Here is a 24,964-nt window from a genome sequence, read left to right on the forward strand (position 1 = left end):
TGAAAAAAAAGGTGCCCACTGATAGTTCACTGATCTCTTTAACCCACCCAAAATACAGGCAAGTATATTTGGGACTTAAAAGAATATAAAATCCTGTTTGGTTTACTGTTTTCTGCACCCTGTTTCATCCCCTCTCATTTGTCAAGAATGACTTGTAGTGTTCAATGGGGACAACAACAAAAAAATAATCAGTAAAATCTGCTGCCTGTTCTTACAGCATTTTGCAATAACATCCCTTTGTTAAAGGACTATTCAAAAGATATAACAAATTACAAAGAACATTGGCATGTTCAGGCACAATAACCTTTTAATAAATGTATATTTCTCTAACATTCAATTAAAATGTCATGTACTTTTGTGCATTTCCTCTTCCATTACATGTTCACCACAGAGCTATACTAAGCTTCCTTTTGTTTAATCAACTCATTCATCTTCATCAACTATTCTAGGTATTCAAGAACCTGAAAGTGTTCAGGATATCATCATAATAATATAACATATTAGACTTCTATAGTATTGTCTTGCCAAGTCTGAAAGGTACCTTGTAAACAGTAATGAGTTTCTGAGCCTACCAAAATCCCAGGGGTTGGGGTGAGTTTACTCCTATTTAATACACAGATTTAAAAGGTTAAAGTCTTGTCCTAAAGTCAAATATTCACTTTCAGTGCCAGCAGTCAACACCAGCTTTCCTGATTTATGGCCATCTGGAATGTTTTAAGAATTTTTCAATGTAATGTTACGATTCATTGTTGTGCATCCAATTGAGATCAATTATGGAAGAATCTCTGCGTGTTCAGAAGCTTGAAGTTCTTTTAAAAAGATCCATAAAGAGGGTTTTTTTTAGATCTATAGGACAATTTATACTGACTCCAGTTCCATATCCTTACTGACATGAACTTTCCAAATTTTGGACTCAGTTATCAAGTCCTCTTGGGCAGAAGTTGGCACGAACACCAGTAAAATAATAATAAATATTTTTTTGCAGATTAGTAGCAGCTTTGGGCCTTCGGCAATTGAACTTCATGCAGAGTTTATGACAGGACAGCAATGAGCAGGAGATTTTACCTGTTATGGCATAACTAAGGAGCTGATCCTCAAAAGAAAAAAATACTACAATATTTTAAACTCCTCCTGAAGTAACCCTAATCTGGAGAGTACTCTGAAGGCATCGAGGGACATGGGAAAAATATTTAATTGATTAAATTAATACATGTATTTAGCTAATATTGGGATATCAAATTTGTTTAAGAATGCAATCCTGGCCACATCAAAGCCAAAGAAAGACACGACTCTTCTGGAAGCTCTAAATGAAGCCCAGTTGCATTTTCACGCTGATGCAGACCTACGGGCATGATAGAGTGAAAAAATGGTAACTCTCACATATTGTTTGTCTGTACAGGTAGTCCCATACACCTTACCTATATGAGAACAACACTTTCCCTGTCTGTGCACAGCAGCATTGCTCTGTGTGGGTACCATAGCCCCTTGCCTGGGCTTTTCAAATGCCCAGTCAGCACAGTACTGGGTGCACTTGCCACTAGAATCAGTGATTCAATTTGGTCAGGTGGATGAATCCATGTGTAGATAAAGCCTAGTGTTTCACAGCACCCAAAATCACACAGTATGTATCAGTTTTTCTTCACTGAAGGGGACCCAGCCAGCAATTCCTCATTAAAATCCTGTAATCCAAAAACGGTAGCAAAAGGGAAACAGAAGGTAGAGTTGTGAATGAGGAATCTCTATAGAGATATAAAAGAGTGTGCCAAAACCATTTTTGGTTTCATGGTATTCTGTAACTGAAGATACACTAACTTGACTACATTAGTCTGAATTCTAGATAATTTTCACACCTTTCAAAACACTGCTAAAATGCTATTTTCTGTCCAAATCTTCCTCTCCATCCTGCAGCTTAAACTAAACAAACAACTACGTGACCATTTAGGAATTATCAGAGGGCTGGAGCACCTCCCTTATGAAAACCAGCTGAAAGAGTGGGGGTTGGTCAGCTTGGAGAAGAGAAGGCTCAGGGGAGACCTTATAATGGCTTTCCAGTATCTGCAGGGGACCTAGCAGGAAAGGTGGAGAGGGACTTTTTACAAGGGCTTATACTGATAGGGCAAGGGGTGATGGCTTTAATCTAGAAGAGTGTAGATTTAGGTTAGGCATCAGGAAGAAATTATTCACCATGGGGGTAGTAAGGTGCTGGAATAGGTTGCCTAGAGAGGCTGTGGATGCCCCCTCCTTGGAGGTGTTCAAGGGCAGGTTGGATGGGATCTTGAATAACCCGGTCTAGTGGGTGTTGTTCCTGCCCAAGGCAGGGGGCTTGGAACTAGATGATCTTTACAGTCTTTTCCAATCCAAACCTTTCTATGATTCTATGAAATGTTCTTGTCATAATGTAAATTTATCAGCATAAGCACATGGGTGCACACACACACGCACACATGTATTAATTCCAAAAGCTTTGACAGTACACAATGTTCTGCTTCACAGAAATATACTCAGCTCTGCTTTACATGTCAAATATACAGCAGACAAATTTCAGCTGTCAGTACTTTGTGAGGGTAGTCTTAACTGTGTGCATAAAGTTATTTTTCTTACTGAAAAAGTAATTGGGAAATATTAATAGATGAAAGGCAAACTCACAGTCAAGAACTAAGCAGTACCAAAATCATGCCCAGAATTCCAGAATCGAAGTCTCTGAAGTCTCATCTGGAAAATGGTATGGAATTTAACTGGTCTGATCTGGAAAGTTGAAAGGTCTGTGTTCACCTTGCTTGAGCCTATAGTTTTAAGTAGGTCAAACCTGTTAACCTTCTTACATTCCAGCATTTACTGTCACATTAACTTCTCTTTCATATAGCTATAAACATGCTTTTATTTCAACACAGCTAGAAAATAAAGTATTTTCTCCTTCCCAAATTATCCTGTAGAGCTGTTCTGAACTATTAAAATGACCTTTTAAAATGCATTATTTATTCATTCAGTTCCTTGTCCTATTTGTTCACATTTAATTTCAGTATTAATAATGCAGTCTACTGCACAATTTCATTTTAATGGAGATTTTTTTCATATGTCATATTTAATACTTTTTTGTAGCCATAGGAGACAGCTCCCATTTTCATTTATGGCATACAAAAAGGTCTGTTTTTTTCCCAATATTGTCTAGACTCACCTCTCTAATATCATACTTAAAATAAACATTAATGTAAACCATGCAGATTTTGGATGTTAAAAATACTTACTTTCTACAAATTGAGAGGTAACCCAAGGTGGCAACTGTAGGGATCACTGTCTGGTTTAAATTCCATTCTCATAAATTTCAGTGAAGCTGCAGATCACATCCTAGAGAATCAGACTCTGAATATGTGACACTCCTCCTGTGTTTCCAAACACTGTTTTTTCTGTGATGTGATCAGGTGGAATCAAGTTGAACCTGCTGAAATGAATTAAAACTGCAAGGTGGTTATGGGATACACACCAAAGCCAAGTCCCAAATCTCTAGGAACTGGTTAGTTTGGATTGTCACCCTTGTCTCATGATTAAACGAAGATCAATGTAAAGTATCCTGAATATCAGCATTCCCATAAGCCCTTTGGTGGGTAGGACAGGATAGGATAGGATGGAATGGAATGGAATGGAATGGAATGGAATGGAATAGAATAGTTCAGTTGGAAGGGACCTACAACCATAATCTCATTGAACTGTCTGATCAATTCAGAGCTAACAAAAATTAAACTATGTTATTAAGGGCATTGTACAAACATCTCTTAAACACTGACAGGCTTGGGGCATCAAACACCTCTCCAGGAAGCCTGTTCCAGTGTTCAGCCATTCTCTGTGCAAAAAAATCTTTCTCAATGTCAAGTCTGAACTTTGCCCAGTGCACCTTTGAATCACTAAACCATTCAGTGGCCTTAGATCTCCTCACTGCTGCCTGAGGACCCCACCTACTTCCTGGCTGTACCCGGGGTCACAAACATGAGCTATTTATTTTATTTTAGTAGTATTTATTCTAAGCACTGAACTTGTGCCGCTCACCAGCTGGCTTCTATTTGCAGGCTGTGCCTTCTGAATAGTGATAAACAAATTGTTGAAAACAATATCTTGTTTTTTTACTGTAGGGGAAATTTTGATCTAATTTAGCACCACATGATGAATGCTAACCCAGCCCTGAAAGCAGCTTTGCAGCAAAACCAAAATAGGCTGAGGTTCAAATGAATAGTTCTAATTTTTCAGGGCTGTTGAAGCGAAGTTGTTCCTTGGTCAGCAGCAGTCAGATTGCTCCTATCATTTTATAGAACTGAATTTATACTATTTATCATATTTGTCATCTATAGCATTGAACCTCATGGTATTGAATTTGAACATAAGGCAAATGCTCTTGAACAAGGATTTATTCTGGATTCCAATTATAAGAAAATTCCAAGTCATATTTTTGCAGACTGACTGTTATAAGACAACAGCCTTTGAATTTCTTTGCAAAATACAAGAGCAACATGCAGTAACAAAACTGTTGCTAGAAGTGGTGAGTTAACTATGCAGCTTTTTAATTTAACCTGGTTTCAACAGTTCTTCACAATTCATGTCTTGGTACATACATGAGCCAGTTGAATTTAATAATAAAATATAATCTTTATATTTCTGGAGTGCTAACTGAACTCCATACGACTCAGATAAACACATGACATTATCATAAAAATTATGGTCAATAGGGAGACTTCTGGAACAATTTCAGTGACTGGATATATTTCTAGCATTTCTAAAATTTCCAGCAATATTTATCTGAGAATGAAAAAAAAGGAACGAATTATTCTTGTAGGAAGAGTATTGGCTGAAACATATTTATCTCATATCAAATGCAAATAAACTTATTAGTTCATAAAGAAATCAGATATTCACCCTGAAATGAAATTGAATAAATGACAATGCTGTTTCATAAATACTGGAGTTAGAACTCCTGAAATTGGATTAATACTATTATCGTTTTTGATGTATCAGTCAGGAAAAAATCCCATAGCATTGCTTAAAAGTAAATAATTAACAAAAACCCAACAAATTAACAACAAATTAGTAAGATGTTTTTGTTGCTCTCACTGTAATACCCCTAATTGCATAATGGATCTAGTTACAAAAAAATTAATCTCTCCAATCCCAGTAGTATTGTTAGCTAGGTAAAATTAAAGGTAATTGCCACAGTAGGTGATGCTGGATTTAATTTGAAAATTGCAGTGTCCGGTGGAAGTACTTAATAAGTCATGAATGGCAAAGAGGACATAATTAAATCTCTCATAGATTCCTCTGATCATTGTTTCCAAACATAACAGTCCAAGGTTATAAATACATTTAAGCCAGCACAATTATTAACCCCCAGCCAGAAAAAAACTCTCTAATGTGTGCTGAAGTTCTTGAGACTCCTTTAAAAAGGATTTAGAAAAGTCCTTTTTTCCTTTAAAAAAATCACATTGCTAAACTGTTCTTTTCATAACTATATACTAATCAGTCATGACCCCTATATAAGAACATATGCCAACTCAGACAGCCATGGAAATTGAAAGGAAATGGATTTGAAGAGGACAGGAATAGACAGTGGTTTAGTTGATGTGCAAAGCTATCCTCCCCTGACCCAGTCCATGAAACTCTGAGTTTCCACAACAGGTTGGACTAACTTGAAGGCTCATGCTTGGTAACTCGAGGGGCATGTTGTCACAAATTGAAAGTGAGTCTGAAACAGCAGGATTAAACATGTGTATAAATAAAAGTGGGCATAATTGCCTAGGTGAAGGATCAAAACTCTGCATTGCTAACAACAGACCATGAAAATACTCATGCTGTCAGAATGCTATTCCATAGTCATTTGAAGTGGCTTACCCTAGTCAGTGTCAGAGAGTAACAATGTCCTGGTACTAGTAATCTCTTTTAAATTGCAAATCACATGTTCTGGCATATTATCAAAACATTTCTGGCTAAGTAACCAATGTAAGTGAAGATAAATTCAGATTTACTTTAGAAAAAATGCATGCAGCAGGCTATGCTTGTCCTTGTCAGTTCCATTTTTGCATGTTTGTATCTCAATTGTAATAATATGTGTCATTCCCTTCCCCCATGAAAATCTACACTTGAAATCATCTCAGTGTCCAAGCCATTAAGAGGAGTAAATATATCATTAGGAGTGAAGGACAGGCAGATACAGAGGCAGTGAAGGATGCTGTAATCTGCTCAGGGCACACCATAGTCAGAATTTATTCCAAGACAATCTATCAGATCATTTGATAAATACTGCTACAACTGAGCTTTAAAACCTGAGAGGTTTATGCATCTAAACCACTTTATTTTTCTCAGTGTTTGCTTTTATAAATGCCTATTCTTTCTGCCTGTGTAACCATCTACTACAATTTTTAAGCTTGCCAAGTCTTCGCCTTCAGTACTGCTTCAGTTGTTATTTAGAAATGTGGACTGCAGAAAGAATAAAATAAATGCATATATGTGTCTGAGTCTCATGTGCCAAAGGGCATGGAAGGAAATACTCAACTAATACATTTCCATAAATGATTGTGTGTGTTTGCATGCCCTTGTCCTGCATCTAAGATATCAAACCTTTAAAATCCCTGTGTCTTAGAAGTTACAATTACAAAGATAACCAAAAGAAAGCCTTACATTTAGTTTTCAGTGCTCTTAACAGCCTTCTAGAAACTATGATTAGTAGGGGACAGAAGCACTGACCTAGGGTAATTATTTCTCCTGTGTGTCTCATTTATCCACAAGGCAAGAGAAAGACGCAAGGGAAGTTTTTCTGGCAGTCAGATATCCATGATTTTTTATATTGCACAGTGAGATCACAGCTGAAATTAAAAGAATGAGAGGGATATTCAGAAATGAACCACAGCAGAATCTGCCTGAGAAGCTGGGACATAATTCTTGTGCTAATACCTTCTGCCTTCTCCTCAACTGCTATGAGCTTGATGCCATAAACATCCAGCAAGCTGCTCATTAATGCTCACTACTGGCTAGGGTTTCTCATGACTTCAACTGCTCACAGAGAAAGTGGCCAGCCTTCAGCTCTCACTGCTGACTGGAATAAAGAGACTCCTTTAGATATTGAGTTCAAAAGACTACCAGTAACCAAAAATTAGACAGGCATCTCCTTCTTTTGGCTAGGTCATTCCAATTCTTTGATTCCTACTTTTCTTCCTCATGGAAACTCATATGCACATAAACCCATACACATGCATGTAGGCATGCACCCAGCTCTGCTAATGTTTGGAATTTGATAGATTCTTTTCCTTTTATAGTTAGACATTACGTATTGTATCTTCTGAATTTCTAACAGGAGATACTCAACCTTTCAGAAGTCAGGACTGTGTGTATATGAGCACAATGGCAAGACCATCTGGTAAGAACATTAAACTGGTAAGAACATAAAAATATTTTTTTTTTCTTTTTTTTTTTTCCTTTCTTGGTTTTCCCTCACTTTAGGTCATTGAAATTAAGTAAATTATTTGACTATGTATAGCAATTTTAACATTACTGCTCGCAGTTCCATAATGCTTGGTTGCAACGATTGCAGAAAGGCTATTTTTCTTCATAGCTGCATAATTTTGTAGGAATACCATTTGGTTTCTATATGTCAGTATATATGTTTACATGAGATACGCACACATTCACAAAATACGTACACACACATGTGTTGATATATATATAAATATAAAACATTTAAACTTGAATGTACATGTTTGTGTATATTTCTGTACATGTATCTACTTTGTATCTCAGTGCTGAGACTGTTTTCAATTGATAGTGTCCACCGGTTAAAGGAATGAGCTATTTTTCCAATGGATTAGCAAGCTTAAAAGAGTCCTCTGGCTGTAAGTGGTAGATCCATTTCAAGCTTCAGACTATTCCACTGTGTCTATAACATGAGTTGTAGTGAGAGACAGACTGAGACAAGAAAGTGAGGTAATTCATGTGCCATTTTGCAACATCATACGGTATTTTCCTTTTTTGGCTTGTTTTTAAGGACAGGCAGGCATTCCCTGTCAATCTCATGCAAATAACTCCAATGCATACATACATGAGCAATAATCTTGCTATTTTTGTCACTTGAGTAATGCCACCAATGTAACTGAGAACCGAAGTGGAGATGACACATTGCTAGAAACAAATCTCTATGGCCCAAGGCTCCAGTGGAAGTTCCATGTTTGCTGTCCTCATTAACAAAAATATTAAGCAACTCCATTTATTTAAAGTACAAAGACAAAAACAACCCCCTGTGCTAAGATTAGAGTGAATCTATAGAGGGATTAAATAAATTACAAGGGAGCTGTAACAAGGTTTCCTTAAATAACAATGGGAACATGTTTAGAAACTGCTGTGCTGCATGAACATAAATCTTCCCTGTACAGTCATCAGGTCGAGATCTCTGCCTACAGATTCCAGACACAAAAGATTTTGAAAATATTCTCCACTTCTTAGTGCAAGCACTTGTAGGACTGCCACCACAGTATCATGCATTCATAGATATGCTAGGTAGTATTTATCTAGCATAAAAAACTGGTGCTGATTTCCCAAATGTTGGAATAAAAGCAAGACCTCTATTTTTCCCTTCTGATTTTTTTAATATACTTTTCTAGTAGCAGACTCCCTCTTTTGGCAGATCCATGAATCAGACCTCTCTCTTAAAACTGAAAAACAGAGAGAATTTCACTCAGTAGAGGGCCTGACGTAGACACAAACTGGATTTCAAGGGCTTGAGTAATACCAAGTAAATACCTAGAAAGGCATTTAGTTGATCACTTAGGTGCCCAAGGTGCAAGCCAGGCCTAAATACAAGAAAATGTAGTGATGGAAACACTCAAGTGTTTAAGAGAGCACATTTGAATGTCAGTGGCACGATGGTCAGGACCAAAGTGCTCCTAGAGTCTGGGAAGGCAGGAAGAGGAGCACAGGAGGACAGAAGCATTGCAAAAGCAGTCAAGGGAAGAAGAAGAGAGAGCCTCCAAGATCGTCCTTCATGGATTTGTTCTGAGTTTTATCCAGTGACCATCTACAATGAAGCATGTGAGTAGGCGAGGGAAGAAGGAATCCCGTGTGCCAACCTCTGCAGCACAATGTCTAATGCCACAGGTCTTGCAAATTGCAGCCCTGCAGCCTCTCTACCCTACCACAGTCTATCTGGAAACTGGCAGTTTAGCAGCATGAAACCCATTCCCAGGCTGGGGACATAGATCCATCAGTGCAGCACAGCCAGATGGAATGAACCCTGTGACTTTTTCTGGAATGCCTACTGCTTTCCCGAGGAAGGACGTAAGCAAGTAGTTAAGTACTTTCCAGAAATTTGTGTATGATTAGATTTCAGAAACTGAATAATTTATTCCTCATCTTTGCATGTAAACATTCTTAAAAGCTTTTTGATTAGTTATTTGGGATCTATCTAATAAATGGGCTAGGCTGAAAAATCTGGAAAATAATTGAAGAACAGATAGATATGGATCTTAATGAAGTAAGCTGCTCTGACTGTGGTTTGAACAAGCACAAACTGTGCTCCCATGGTCTTATGAGAGAACCAGAAAGCATCCATTGTGAAGAAGCGTTTCCTTGGGGAATGGGCACTGTTTCTTCTTCCAGGCTCTAGCCTTTTTCTAATTATCACTAATTGTGTTAGTGAACCAGTTTAGTGCCTTCTCTGCTAACAGCTGAACATTATTCCTTCTGAAGCCTGAAGTTTCATAGACGAAATTACAGTATTGCTAAGCTGGCTAATTGCAACATCTTCCACAGTAAAAAAAAAAAAAAGATTATTTGAAATCAACGGTAGATCCTGGAAAGGGTTGGATGCTGCAGCTCCTGTGAAAGTGCAGACTATGCCACTTAGCACAGCCTTAAAAATGAACTACATGAATCCAGAATTGCACGTCACTTCTGTAAAGATCTGGCAGACTGTATGACATTCATAATTTTTCTTTCCCTCACCTAGGCCTTTGACATGTCTACTCCCAGTGTAAGTCTAACATGATGCAACATAAGGCATCAGCCAAGAATAGCTTCAGAAAAACAGCCATTTTTGGAAGCTATTTTAAGATTGCTTTGCAAACCCAAACACTTCAAAGGCAGCATAAACTGTGGTTGTCCTGTATATCACTGGGAAATAAAAAACATACACCAATGCCTCCTTAAATAGAACTATTTTTATGACGCTCCAATATTTTAGTTTGTACTTGCACCATTTTGGATTCTACTTATTTTGTGGACTGTTTTGACAGCCCTTTAAAAATGTTTTACAGCAAAAGCTTTCTTTTTCTCAGAAAACAATCTATTTAGATACTATGACCATGCTTCAAGTTTTTAGATTTAGAATGTAACCCCTGGTGAATCCCTGTGTTACGGAGCTCTCATGTTGCCTCTCCCAATTAGAAGAGATGACTTGTGATTTTGAGATTATGAACTTCCAGTAAGTCAGGTTTGCCTATTATTTTTGAGGAAAGGCCAAAGCAAAGATACAAAATCTTTGAACCTACTGAAAGAAAATAAATCCCAATCACTCCAATAAATATTTTCTCTCTTTTGGCCAAAGAAGCATAGAGAGAGTTACCAGTCACTCAGAACCTTGTACTGTGACAGGTTCTTCTGTGATGTTGCAGTTCACTTTTCCAAGCTTGTTTCACTGGACAAATGTGGTACATTTTTTTCCCTATTTGTAGGAAATTTGTCCTTCATAGAATGGTTTTAGTTGGAAGGCACCTAAAAGGACATCTAATTCCAAACCCCTGCCATGGGCAGGGACACCTCCCTGCAGATCAGGTTTCTCCAAGCCCCATCCAAGCTGGCCTCAAACAATTCCAGGGGTGGGGCATCCACAACTTCTCTGGGAAACCAGTTCCAGTGTCCCAACACACTTCCAGTGAAGAATTTCTTCCTAATATCTAGTCTAGATACATGGGCAGACAAAAGTGACACTTGCAGCAGCTTCTGATATCAGAAACTATGAATGTCCTCTGCCTTCCTAGGAACATGTAAAAGGAAAATCCTGGTTTATTCTCATATTAAATGATACCAAATCATGATGATCTTTTCTTTTGATGTGGCAAAATCCATGGTGACCATCTCTATATCTGCAAGGAGCTAATCTGGCATATGTTCACTTGCTGTTGTCACTTCCCTCTCCAACATACCATCCATTTGGTTACCAGGTAACATGCATTGCTAGGCATTTACATTAGGCATCAATGCTTGTCATGTTTTTTTAAACTGAGTTTTTAAAAATAACCAAGGTTAAAATAGAATTGTGTTATGGCTGGGAATCTTCAGATTCATCCTAGTGACTTGTCAGGATACCAGCAGTAGAAAATCCATCTGTTGACAAAAATATTACTGTTTAATAACCCTCAGGCAAAATCCCTGTGGATTCAGCTGATTTCTGGTGTTGATAGCTAGAAACAATTTGATATAGTGCCATTTGACAACATAAGGCATTATTCTCCTCTTCACTTGAAAAGAATAATGGGCCAAATTCAAGTCTCATTTCAGCAAGTGAAAATCTGAAGTTATTGGAATAGATTTTGTGTATTTTATGGATGCTGTATGTTCATTAACAAAAAATATGAATCGCTTCCTACAGAGGAAGTGCCATGCATCAAGTTCTCACCCAAAACATGATCAATGATGACATGAATGCTGAAGTCAACTGGAATATTTCATTGACATTTTTAGGGAAAATCTTCTTTTCTGAACATCATAATCCACTTTTTTTTTTTTTTTTTTAAAAATAACATTTTTCAGACAAAACCAGAAAATCAAAAAAGCAATGAAAAAACACCTCATATGCCTGTTTTGTTGGAAAATGGGACAACCCAGCTCTCATGTGAAAGTTAATTTACTTGAGTACTTCAGTAAGACAGGAGGTTCGAAGCTGTTTATGGGAAATGGAGTCCATCTAGTAAGACTTTTTGCTAGGACTGAGAGGATAGGCAGTGAATGGTATGTTTGAACCAAAACTTCCATAATAACTTCCCCATAACTTTCTAATAACATTTTCAAAATTAGGCATTTTGTGTCCATATCAAAAGATTATGAAATGCCAAAAAAATTAATTATATTGCCACCAAAAAAAAATGTTCCTAGATATATTTGGGTTCATAATTTTTTTAAGGTTATCATGCAGAAAATTTGCTGCGTCTTTTAATGTATGTACTATTTTTGGTACAAAAATCTTACACATTTTGAAAGAAGACATCGACAAATCACTTTTTTGGCTGAGCCACAGATGAGCTGATTCCTGGTAAAGTCAGAGAACATTGCTAAGTTCTGCTCACTTATCAAGAGGCTGCGAATTAATTACATGAATAATTCTAGGAATTATCAGTCAATGGAGAATTGTGTCTCCTAAAAGCTCTGGTGTTTTAGCCTTAACTTTGGAGATCTGACATGAAATAAAACTTACTCAGAAGCATAATGCTTCATAAAACACTTCTGCATCTTATGTGACATAGACTGTATCTTCAGTTTGCTATTCAAAGATGTTTGTTCTCAATGTCTATTTATTTTTCTTCTGGGATTTCATTATTTATCATACAGAAGTAGCCATCTTCCAGATATGCTAATCACTAGCACTTCCATCATTTCTTCTTCCAGTGCCAATTGGAGACATTTTTACATAACCAAGATGTGAGGTTTTTCATTCTAAAGTAATATTTGCATCTCTCAGATGATAATTTGGAGTGTCAGTTTACTCACTGAGTGTTAAGAGATACATCTGCAATTACTTCAGCACAAACCTGATAAATCCCAGAAAAATATGAACTGCAATGAATGGTTGATGATGTTTCTCTGCCACCATGGTATCTGGTAGTGAGGAAATTACTCACTGAGAGCTCATTTTCGTATTTGGTCCCTGGCCGTGCCTTCAAAATACTCCAGTACATTAAATGTGTGTGTTAAAAATTAGAAAGCAATTTGTGGAAGTGACAAACATGAAAAGAAGAAGCAGGTGTAACACAGAAGGGTGATGGGGAGACACTAAAGAAAATAAATACAGACAGGTACTCATCTCAAGACAAATTTCTCCAAAGTTAGGAATGTTATTCCATTGCTTGTATGCAACCTGCAGGGCCTGGTACTGAGAAATTATTCTGAATGGGTGATGCCATGACATTTCATTCTGTGGTTGCATTGATGGCCTCTCTTCAGCTACATGTGGAAAACAGAGCTGTTATTCCAGTTCATGAGCTGCTCAAGGGAATGTCAGAATTTGTTGGGTCTTAATTACTGTGCTGCTTCCCAACAGGCTGCTCGTTATTGGTTCATTTAAATGGTAGTATTTCCCATGGCATTTCTTGTACTCGGCTACTACCAAGCACTAGAGATGATGTATCAAAGGAAGGAGCTGGGAAACTGCTTTGTCTCCAGACAAATATTTCTGTGCAAACATTTGCATTTCCAGTTTGCAAGAGAAAATCAAGTGTTTTGAAGAGCTCCAAGATCTTCCTTTAGGAAACTACTCTTCCAATGATACTAATAAATAGAAATACTTATTATCAGTGAAGTATTCAAATGAAACAATGATAGAGAGTGACAAGACTGCAAGTACTTAACCAGAGGCCTAGATATGGAGTATCCCTAGAAATTACCAGTATCATCAGTGTTATTTGATACCATGAGAACAGTTTGGTGCTTGGCACTTCTAGGAACACATAAGGGACAGTTCTTTTCCCAGACTGCTTCAGATATATATATATATGAACAAGGGAATCATATGGGGAGCTTATTTCTCCCACTAAATGTAAGGGTTATTCTATCACAGATTTCAACTAATAGAGCATTTGGACTCTCCATGAAGTATTGGCAGGTGAAAAAGAAAGTTTCTGTCTTGAAACACTTAATTCAGTGTCTGTAAGGAGATAACTTACTGTCTTTCATGTAAAAAGCAGACTTATCATTTCCTTTGGTTTATAATATGTTTTTACCCGAAGGACTAAAAATTCCATAAAGAGGGAGAGTTGCATTTAATGAAAGCGCTGCCATCTGAGAGAAGTAAATTGCTTCTAAAGGCTACAAGTAAGGCCTCAAAACAGTATTTATTTATTAAATGAATGAACAGTTATCAAAAGGTGTGTACATACTGGTCATTTTAGGTATGCCAAATTTGCACACTTAACTTGCAAAATCAGATATATAAAAAGCATTGTGACTGAATTCAGCATTCAGATGCTACCATGTACCAATTCTACAATCTGTGCTTCCAGCCAGAAGTATGCATTAGAAACACATTAAATCACACAGAAAGGTCTAACATGATTATCACAGGAGTCATGGCAAAGTTACATTTGTACCAGGTGTTAAATCTGGTGGGGGGCAACCCCCTTCTGGCTGGTTTGGAGGATTGTGAGAACAGTATTAGAGGGCTGTTATGGAAGGGATATCTGTCATAGGTTGCCAGCTTGCCAATATACTCCCAAAACATAAACACAGACAGTAGGCGGATGGTGATGGCCAGATGGGGAGAATGGCAGGGTGTCTATGCAAAGTCCTCAAATCCCAAGCTGAAATTAAATCTGATTTTAAATCTGAATTTTATTGACAAGAATGACAAGGAAGGAAAGATGGTGACAGTACAGCCCATCAGCTATCAGATAAATACCCCAAGGGACACAACAGGACACACAAGGGCAACTGGCATTTTGCTGGCAACCACATGAAGGGTATCTCTTCTTAATTTGGCTTCTTAATGACCCAGTCAAGAAGATTTACCACAAGAAGAAACTTAGTGTAAAGGAGTACTTAAATAAGGCTTGCAAGATCAGGGCCGTGATCACAATCTGAATTTATGGATGAATTTTACAAATGTAGGTTCAGAAAAACTCTTACAGTTTGAGATGTACTGAATAGGAATATATGTCTTTGTTTTCCTTGATATAATGGCTAATTGACAAAACACTCTGATGAACTACCAATAGTTAGGCTTGGATCCACAGATTAGAATTTTTCTAGATATTTTAAAGTAAACATCCATTCAGTTTCAAATCTGGTGTACTATGTTCAATAAAAAATGTATACAGATCACCAAGAAAATTGTACTTCTGCGTCTGTGTCTTTCCAGAAGGCTTTGATCCCTGTGTGACATCATGAACCATTAATGTCACTATGGCATGAGTTAAGGACAATGTTTATCTTGAGCTCAGTTGCTATTATCAGTGAGTCTTGCAATTTTAACAGTGATTCCTAGTACAGCGTCACAAGGGAGTATTTGATGTCTTGACTTAATGGGTAGCTTCAATTGATGTTGTTCCATGTTTCACTAAATAATAAGTCATTCACTAGATGTACTGAATTTTATTACAGGGACAAGTCCAATAAGCTGCCTCTCAGCATCTGAAAACATGGTTTCCCTCGGCATTACTGCTTTCCTTTGGAAAAGAGAAAATACTGCAACTAGGAAAAAGTATAACTTATGAAATATTTGAAGTTCATTCTCCTGTTTCAAAAGGGAAAAGGGGAAATGTCCATGACAAACTATGTCTTTTATTGCAGTCTAGGATTTACATTATATAACATGCTGGGGTTTGTTTTGATCCACAGAACCTTACTTGGAGGAATGCACTATTAATCCCCCTCTAATTTATGATGTAATGGAAGTAACACAATAAGCACATCTTACATTTTGATCTCATTATATCTTATACTGAGATGGCATTATGAGTGCTATAAAGTGAACCCAAAAGAGACTTCTCCCATACTTATGAGAACATGAGCCACGAGCATAGATCTATACCACGCCAGCCCCTACAAATTCAGTCAACTGCCTGCAATCTGATTTCAGGGCTTTAAAATGAGAGGTAGAGAGAGAAAACATGTCTAACACACAGCAAAATCTAAGCCTTAGGCCTGCAAAAACAGCCAAGACATTAAGATGAGACACAAATGTAACAACAGCAGCAGTAAAGGCATATATGCCCTTGGTTCTTCTTTATGTAAAGCCACAATACATTCCCCAATGCCAAATCAAATAAAAAATAAGCAGCAAGAGAAGGTCTTCATCAACGCATAAATGCCCAGCTCCTGCTAATAAATATTAATAGAATTAGGAGATGCTTCTTCTGCACATCACCATGGAAAAAGGGAATTTTGGTGATGCTTGCTGGATTATTTTGTGACTCCTTTCTTTTTGTTTCAATTTCCTGCTAAACTCCACGGAGTGTATGTGAAGGATGAAGGTGGAAATGATTAATTACTAACCTTGAACTCTTAGATTGTCTGACTAATGAAGCTGACATCTTTATCAGTATCTGACATTTTGCAGACTGCACCTATATTTGCATGTAGATTACACATGTAAGGCCACAGTATTGAAAGTAGAATTAATGAAATTATTCTGCTTTCCACAAATGAAATTATCTGAAAGTAAGGTTTCTTTCTGTGTCATGAGACTGTTCATCCATTCTTCAGCTAATCAAGTGCAATAGCAGGGACCAAAGTGCAAATCTTAGAAGAGGTCCAAAAGTCCTAAGTGGTGCTAAAATATTGCTTTCCTGAACACAAAAGGAACTTTAAAATACTTGTAACAATTTAAAGGACACTTAAAAATCACTTAAAAGGATCACAGGCCTGTTGCAGTTCCTTCCTGGGACATCCAAGTACTTCATTTATCATAAACCATATCATGCATCATAAATTTATATTCATATACCTCATTAGTTTCATGTATCATAGAAAAATCCCAGAAAATAGGTTTTGAGTGAGCACTTTCTTCTAATCTACTATTCACAAAACAGTTTAGTGTTTGTGCAGATGCCCAGTGAAACATACTGAGCTCTTTTCCCAGTTCTGTTGAAGGAGTGCACTACATGAGTCTAGGAAAAGCATGTCAGCATGAAACCTCCATGCTTCCATCCTCTACTAACTCTGAGTTGTGAGGCATAACTACATTTATGTAGCTCATCAAAAACTTCAAGGCACCTGTGACTCATCCTGCTACACATGTTCTCTGTCCTTTGATGGCCTGTCACGATGCTCTGAGAGCCAGCATGACAGCTTAACCTTGCTGGAAGCTGTCCCTGGGCTGTGTCTACCTCTATCACTCACAGAGAGGCTTTAAGCACAGCATGATGCAAATCACATGGAGCAAAGCCAATGACTCTGGCCCCAACTAACACATTTTTGCACTGATTTAATGTCAAGTTGAACCAATATACTGGCATGGTTCACTAGACTAATAATCTAAGTGTAGTAAGGAAGCTCAAGAGTCAAAATGTATATATTCTAGTAGGAATTATGCAGAATTGCTTATCTAAATAACATCTTTTTTGTAAGATGAAGTCCAGTAATGAGACTGGACCAACTCAAGAAGACTACAAAATTGAGCATACCCAACATGTACTTACTTCTGCAGTATAAGGAGGTGTTTTCTGTGGAAAGGCAGAGGTATATGTGAAATCATTACTCTTTAAAGAACTTGAGAAAATACATACATTCTTAATAGTTGGATACTTCTAATGGAAATCTGCCAATACAACATACTAAAAAAAATAACAATAAAAAAAAATTCTTAGTTTAATATATGTTTTTTGGGGCACTCTTGGAAGGTTAGAGAACTATTAATCATGATGGTGAACTCTAAGTGTATTTAATTAAGGTATTAATTTGTTCCAGTTTACATGCTTTGTCCTGCTCCTATAATTCTCACGTCTCTTTCTAAAAACAAAACAGTTTATCCAAGAACCCTCATCAAGTTTGCTGACACCAAACAGTGTGGTGAGGTTGATACACTGGAGTGAAGGGATGCCATCCAGAGGAACCTTGACAGGCTTCAGAAGTGGGCTCATGCAAACTGCATGGAGTTCAACAAGGCCAAGTGCAAGCACCAAGTCCTGCACCTGGGTCAGGGCAATCCCAAGCAAAAATACAGGTTGGGTGGAGAATGGATAGAAAGCAGCCTGGAGGAGAAGGACTTAGGGCTGATGGTGGCTGAAAAGCTCAATATGAGCCAGCAATGTGCACTTGCAGCCCAGAAAGCCAACCCTGTCCTGGGCTGCATCAAAAGAAGCATGGCCAGCATGTCAAGGGAGGTGATTCTTTCCCTTTACTCAGCTCTCATGAAACCACACCTTTAGTACTGTGTCCAGTTCTGGAGCCTCCAACATAAGAAGGACATGGAGCTCCTGCAGAAAGTCCAGAGGAGGGCCATGAAGATGATCCATGGGCTGGAGCACCTCTCCTATGAAGACAGGCTGATAGAGTTGGGGTTGTTCAGCCTGTAGAAGAGAAAGCTCCAGGGGAATTCCAGAGGAACCTTGACAGGCTTCAGAAGTGGGCTCATGCAAACTGCATGGAGTTCAACAAGGCCAAGTGCAAGCACCAAGTCCTGCACCTGGGTCAGGGCAATCCCAAGCAAAAATACAGGTTGGGTGGAGAATGGATAGAAAGCAGCCTGGAGGAGAAGGACTTAGGGCTGATGGTGGCTGAAAAGCTCAATATGAGCCAGCAATGTGCACTTGCAGCCCAGAAAGCCAACCCTGTCCTGGGCTGCATCAAAAGAAGCATGGCCAGCATGTCAAGGGAGGTGATTCTTTCCCTTTACTCAGCTCTCATGAAACCACACCTTTAGTACTGTGTCCAGTTCTGGAGCCTCCAACATAAGAAGGACATGGAGCTCCTGCAGAAAGTCCAGAGGAGGGCCATGAAGATGATCCATGGGCTGGAGCACCTCTCCTATGAAGACAGGCTGATAGAGTTGGGGTTGTTCAGCCTGTAGAAGAGAAAGCTCCAGGGGAATTTCATAGCAGCCTTTCAATACCTGAAGGGGCTACAGAAAAGCTGGGGAGGGGCTTCTTTCAAGGGCATGTGGTGATAGAATGAGGGGTAATTGATCAAAACTGGAAGAGGGGAGATTTAGGTTAGACATTAGGGGGACATTCTTTAGTGTGAGAGTGGTGAGACACTGGAACAGGTTGCCCAGGGAGGTTGTGGATGCCCCCTCCCTGGAAGTGTTCAAGGCCAGGTTGGATGGGGCTCTGAGCAACCTGATGTAGTGGAAAGTGTTCAGGCCCATGTAGGGAGGTTGGAACTAGATGATCTTTAAGGTCCCTTCCCACCTTAGACATCCTGTGATTCTATGAAGAAAACAATTCAGGAAAATGACACGTTTTCATCACGTTTAAAACATTTATTTTTCAAAACTTCTGTTAAAAGGAAGGCAGGCAACTAATGCTTCCAATTGAGGAGTTTGGTCATGTTCTGAGAAATGGTTTGATAGCTCAAATCTGACTAGCACTTGGTGGCAGCCCAAGTTACAGTGTGAAAGTATGTGGTGCCTAAGCATAATGCAACATAGTGGAACATCTCCTTTATGAGGAAAGGCTGAGGGAGCTGGGTCTCTTTAGCTTGGAGAAAAGGAGACTGAGGGGTGACCTCATCAATGTTTACAAATATGTAAAGAGTGAGTGTCAGGAAGATGGAGTTAGGCTTTTTTTCAGTGGTGACCAGTGATAGGACAAGGGGTAATGGATGCAAAGTGGAGCATAGGAGGTTCAGTGTGAATATCAGGAAAAACATCTTTGCTGTGAGAGTGACAGAGCACTGGAACAGGCTGCCCAGAGAGGTTGTGGAGTCTCCTTCACTGGAGACGTTCAAAACCTGCCTGGACACATTCCTGTGTGATGTGCTCTGGGTGACCCTGCTCTGGCAGGAGGGTTGGACTAGATGATCTTTCGAGGTCCCTTCCAACCCCTAGGATTCTGTGTGTGATTATGCTGAAGACATTCCTGTTCATGGAAAAGCAGTTTAAATAAATACACTGTCACTTAAACTATGGTTCAGTAAGATTTTACCTTTGAGTCTCATACGTATCCTGAGGCAGAGACATAGTTTGAAATTACATTGTAGGTTATAGCTGTGTGGTGCATAGAACATCAGAGCTCTGCCCCAGACTGAAAGCTGTCCAGACAAGGACTGTGACTACAGTGACCACAGTACTTTTGCTGCACTAGGTGGATATTCCTAGTAGAAATTAGATGCTCTATGTAGTAAGAGAAATTGCAGTCCCATCTCAAGTAAATGCAGGTGCTGTGAGGGGTGGAGGGGCATAAAGGTTTCCCTATGCTGGACCCAGTCCTTACAACAGCCCAGTACCAGATGTCTCGTAGTTCTCAATGCCAAATCCCTGCACACCAGTCAAAGCAGATATGTAACTGGTCTTCTAGAGACAACTGGAGAAAGAGAAACATGAGTGGCATTCAGCACATTTTTACTTACAGATAATATAGCAAATGGATATACTTTGAAACCAGAACCAATGGAGCCCAGTTTCCTAAAGATCTGTGTCTGATAGTTAGTACTGAATCTAAATTGTAATGTTCATGAAAAGTCTTTTCTGTAACTTTTATATTTATAAGGGCTTCTCTGGGTAAATTCTTTAGTGCCTAATAGCTCACACTGCAGCTTTTTCCATAGTTACAGAATTTTTTTTCCACTACCTGATGAAAACCACAAGATTTTCTTATAAAATTGGAACCAGTTGCTGCCTTAGGGCTTTCCACTCACTAAAGGATTATTCTGCTAAAATGAGCTAAATAGAATAATACAGATCTGCATTACTTTGAGTGAACTTGCTTAAAATATTCAGATGGTGAGAACCATTAAGCATTTTCAATAGTAATAACTGAAAGAGATAAAGTATTTTCTGGCAAGCATTCTCCTTATAAAGAGGTTAAAATGTTGCTCCTAGTCATACTAAATAACCAGGAGACTAGGGGAGAAAAGGACTTATTGAAGCATCAAACCTAAAGTCCAGTATTGCAGATTTTGACTGCAGCTAATCCACCCCTGTTTTCAACAAGTCTGGACTTTAAAATTACCTCTAGCTAACAGAATTAGAAACAGTTCTTATTCCTCTGCTTCTTGATTTGCTTAGATTTATTCTTTATTTCAGACTAAGTCAGTTGTTTATGTAAGAGAAGAAAGAGATTAAAGTACTTTCCTATCTCAGAATTGACCAAAAACGTAAAATCATCTTCAGTTTATAGACTGTATGGTAACAACTTCAAATGATGGCAGGAGTTTTGGCTAATGGTCAAATTCTCTAAATAAGTGTTTCTCTGAAAGACAGAAATGTCCATTTGAGACTTTATGATGGCAGCTTACCCTGAATACCCTAAATTGATTGCACATGATCATGACATAATGGTTTCTTGCTTGGAGGGTCACAAATATTAATAATATCTAGTTTGCAGTACACATAGCAAAACCATAGCAAAATGTATTGCCAGGATCTCTTGTTTGTCTGTAAAATTTAAGATATGTGTCCAAGAGACTGTTCTAATACTTCACACACACTTGATGTAGCTCATCTGATATGAATATCTCTCTTTGAGAATAAGACAGAGTGTGCATAGTTTTTGTCCCTCCATAACACATTTTGCAGGTGGATCAAGTTAACAGTGTGTTTTCATAAGTCTCCTCCTTCTCCAAAGTCACAGTCTTCTTCTGCCTCAAGTGGACACACAAGCTTTTAGTCTTGTCTCTCTTGAAGAGCTGAATCACTGGCATAGTATTATTCATGTCTTCAATCCAGACCAATAACAAAGGCACCAGTTTCTCTATCACAGTGTTTATCTGCCTCATAATTTCCTTTGGCATCCACAGTGTGGCATGTCTGGTACTCTTATGAACCTGGTTCTCATTCCTATAACCAGTGTATTCAACAGTTGAAGGCAAAGCTACCTGTCTCCAACATGAACTGCATGCTCACTACCAATACAACAGAGCACATCTTATTTAAAGTATATTTATACAGCCTCTTAGCAACAGTCTTGCTAGAATAATTCAAGGAATGTTTTGAACTCACGATACAACTTACTTGCACAGATGCTTTCTCAATTAAAATCACAGGGACGGTGGAGGTTTATCAATGGTGTGAATGCAAAGCAAAGGCAAGAGGATTGCTGCTTCATATCTACACATCGTATGCCCTGTGCATTCATACTAGCATGTGTGACACCTGAGTACTATTATTGAAGGGTCAAAATGATGGTGCTGCAGACTACTGTATTTAGATTTGCAGCATTTATTTTTGCATAAATACTATACTGGAACAAAACATGCATTTGCCAAAACGTATGGAAAATGCCATAAACACGCAAATACTCATGTGCCATCCTTGCATTAAATCAGTTCCATGATGTTGGATGGTAAGCCACTGGAACAGGTTTCCCAGAGGAGTTTTGGATGCCCCTGGAAATGTTCAAGGCCAGGTTGGATGGGGCTTTGAGCAACCTGGTCTAGTGGGATGTGTCCCTGCCCAGGGGGTTTGGAACTATATGATCTTTAAGGTTCCTTGCAACACAAACCATTCTATGAGTCTATGATTCTAGGTCATCTATGGCTGACTGGGCACATTTAAATATGATGGGGAGGTTTTGATGGAAAATCGGTGAAGGAAAATTGAAGGATGGAAAAGCAGGATAATTAACAAGAGTTAGCAAAGCAGCTATTGAATGAGCAACAACAAAACATCATGATGATGGACAGAAAAGTGGCAGAAAGCAGGGTGTTACAGTGCAGGTGCCATGTTGTCATCCTGAGTCTTTTGCAGGTTTGAGAATTGCCTGGTGAGAGAGTGAAATAATATCAAGAGACCCAGTGCACTGCCATGATCCCAGAACACAATGCAAATAGTAAGTGTGAATAATGAACATTTAAAGCAAGAACTGTGCACTAAGCAAAGAGTTAAAAAACTGGGATATTGGCCTAAGCCATTTGCAGGTAAATTACATCGATAAGCAAATTAATAGCAATCACGTGTCTGTCTGTCCATAGGTCACTAGCAAAGTATGGGGCCTGATTTTCTGACACTTGCATCGTCAGCTGTCATTTCTATCCTTGTAAGATGAATGTAATATTATTCAAATCTGACTTTGTAGAATTTGCCTTCTTCAAAGTCACTTTGCAGGGACACAAGCAAGTATTCAGATGGCAGTGAGCAAGAGGGTCCACTGAACACTTCTGCCTGCTCAGCTCTGCATATGACAGCTCAGCCTGGCTTCCTAGGGAAAAATCTATGCCTTTGCCTTTCAGGTCCATTTTCTTCTCCACATTTTCTCCCCCATCACTTCCAAGTCCATTAGCCCATTTCAAAACATCTTATCAACTTTCATGAAAAATAGTGACAGGAGAGGAACTCACATTAATGTCTCTGCTGAGGCTGCAATACACCTTTCATGTTATTTGCTTAATTTAGTGGAAACACTGGCACCTCAGTGCATCCAGCTCCAAATCACCCACAGCATATGCCACTAGCAGCTAGGGAATGGCAAACAATGGATGTAGGAGCTGAGTGTACCTGTGCAAGAGGAGCATTTCAGGAGAGTGAAGCTGCAAAGCTTGTGGGAATAAATTTCCAAGTATTACTGAAGGTAGTTAGGGGTCACTAGAACTTAAAAGAAAAGCCACCCTGAAAACAACCTGTTTAACGTATGGTAAGAATACAAAGTTTAATAACTTTGTTTCCAGTCCTAATCAGCACCCACATTTAGGTCACCATGTTAGTTTAAACTCCTCAAAACAGTGTGTTTCATTGTGGTACCTATCCAGTATTTTATTGCTTCCACTGATTTGTAAGGGACTTACATAAGCAATTTGAGAATAAGAGTTTTAGGTTTTCTTATTTGTTGTTTTTGTGTGTGTGGGTTTTGTTGTGGTTTTGGTTTGTTTGATTTTTTTAAATTTTTATTTTTTTTTTGTATGGGAGCAACAAAAAATGTGTTCTAGCCAATTTAGAAAAATTCAAATACATAAATTTACACCTTCAAGTTTCTGTAACATAATGCCATTTATCCTACTCTACAGGTTTTTCAAAAGCAGCTACATTAAGTATAAAAATGTCTAATTAAATATTTCAGAAGAGATCATGGCATGTAACCTGCCAATTGAGATTTGATATACTGCAGGGAAGTCTGAGGTCTTGACATGTAATTTTAAAAAAGTTAGATTTCCTTGACTTAAATAGCACCCTGTGATATTAATCAAAACCCACAAAGCCAACATCTTCAGGTTTGCAGAATCTAAAGGTGAGCAGCAACACATACTCGCAAAATAAGTATCTCTAAAACTGTGCATCACTCTTGAGAAATTACTTCAAAAAGCCAGTCCCTTTCTGGTTGTTGCTTCTGAAGCTGATTATGAATATAAAGCAGCCTGAAATGTTCCAGAAAAGCCAATGTGTTAGTATCAAGTTGCTCATCTGAATTTACTTTGGTTTGGTGAACTTTCATTATCCCAGAACCCAAGTCCAAACCAACTCTGCTTCCTGGCAAGCTGCCTTGAAACAGGGAACCTTGTTGCTCTTCAGAGACCACTTCATCCAAAGACCATTTAACCTGCTCAGGAGCCTGGCTTGCCATGTCTCATGCAATCTACTTGGTAGGTCACTGGAGTATCTTATGCTAGAGCTGACCCACATACACTGGTTGACATTCAGACGTTTCTGAGGCAGGACCCTGGAAACCTTGGAACTGTTCACTTAATCAGGGCTTTCCTCTAGTTGTACAGTGAGATGGAAGCCAGGAAGAGCTCTCACTCCCCAGGATTTCAAGCTTGCATGGTCTTGAAACCTGGAAGACCTCACATGGGCTCACTGTGCTGTTGCCTGTGCAGGGCTCACCCTCCACAACCAAATTCATCTGACACTTGTGAGGGAAGCTGGCTGACATTTTTGTTAGCTGATCTGCTGCCACTCTGGTTGAAAAAAGCAAGAGTTCTCATGAACAGAAAATTCTGCTTTTCAGAAAGCTTTAAGAAAATATATGGTTCTTTCCCAAAGTTTACAAATTGAAACCATTAGCTGGTAACTTGTTTGTCTTCGAGCAGGTTCCACTTGAGTTAAGTGTCCTATTTACACATCACCACAATACTCTCTTTCAGACATTACAAAGGATAAAAAGGTTGTAGGAAACTGCTGCAGGTGAAGGCCAGAGAAGAA

At 38.6% G+C, this 24,964-nt stretch overlaps 1 protein-coding gene across 1 annotated transcript in view; it reads right to left on the reverse strand.

Moving 5' to 3' along the window:
* TRPA1 (transient receptor potential cation channel, subfamily A, member 1) overlaps positions 1-24,386 on the reverse strand; it is a 131,150-nt gene extending 106,764 nt beyond the window's left edge. Inside the window, exon 1 of the mRNA XM_009995603.1 lies at positions 24,120-24,386. Coding sequence (XP_009993905.1) covers positions 24,120-24,386 — 267 coding nt within the window. The remainder of the gene's footprint in view (positions 1-24,119) is intronic.
* Between the last annotated feature and the right edge of the window lie 578 nt (positions 24,387-24,964).

This window comes from Chaetura pelagica, unplaced genomic scaffold (assembly GCF_000747805.2).
Source record: "Chaetura pelagica isolate M959 unplaced genomic scaffold, ChaPel_1.0 scaffold83, whole genome shotgun sequence".
In the NCBI taxonomy this organism is placed as follows: domain Eukaryota; kingdom Metazoa; phylum Chordata; class Aves; order Apodiformes; family Apodidae; genus Chaetura; species Chaetura pelagica.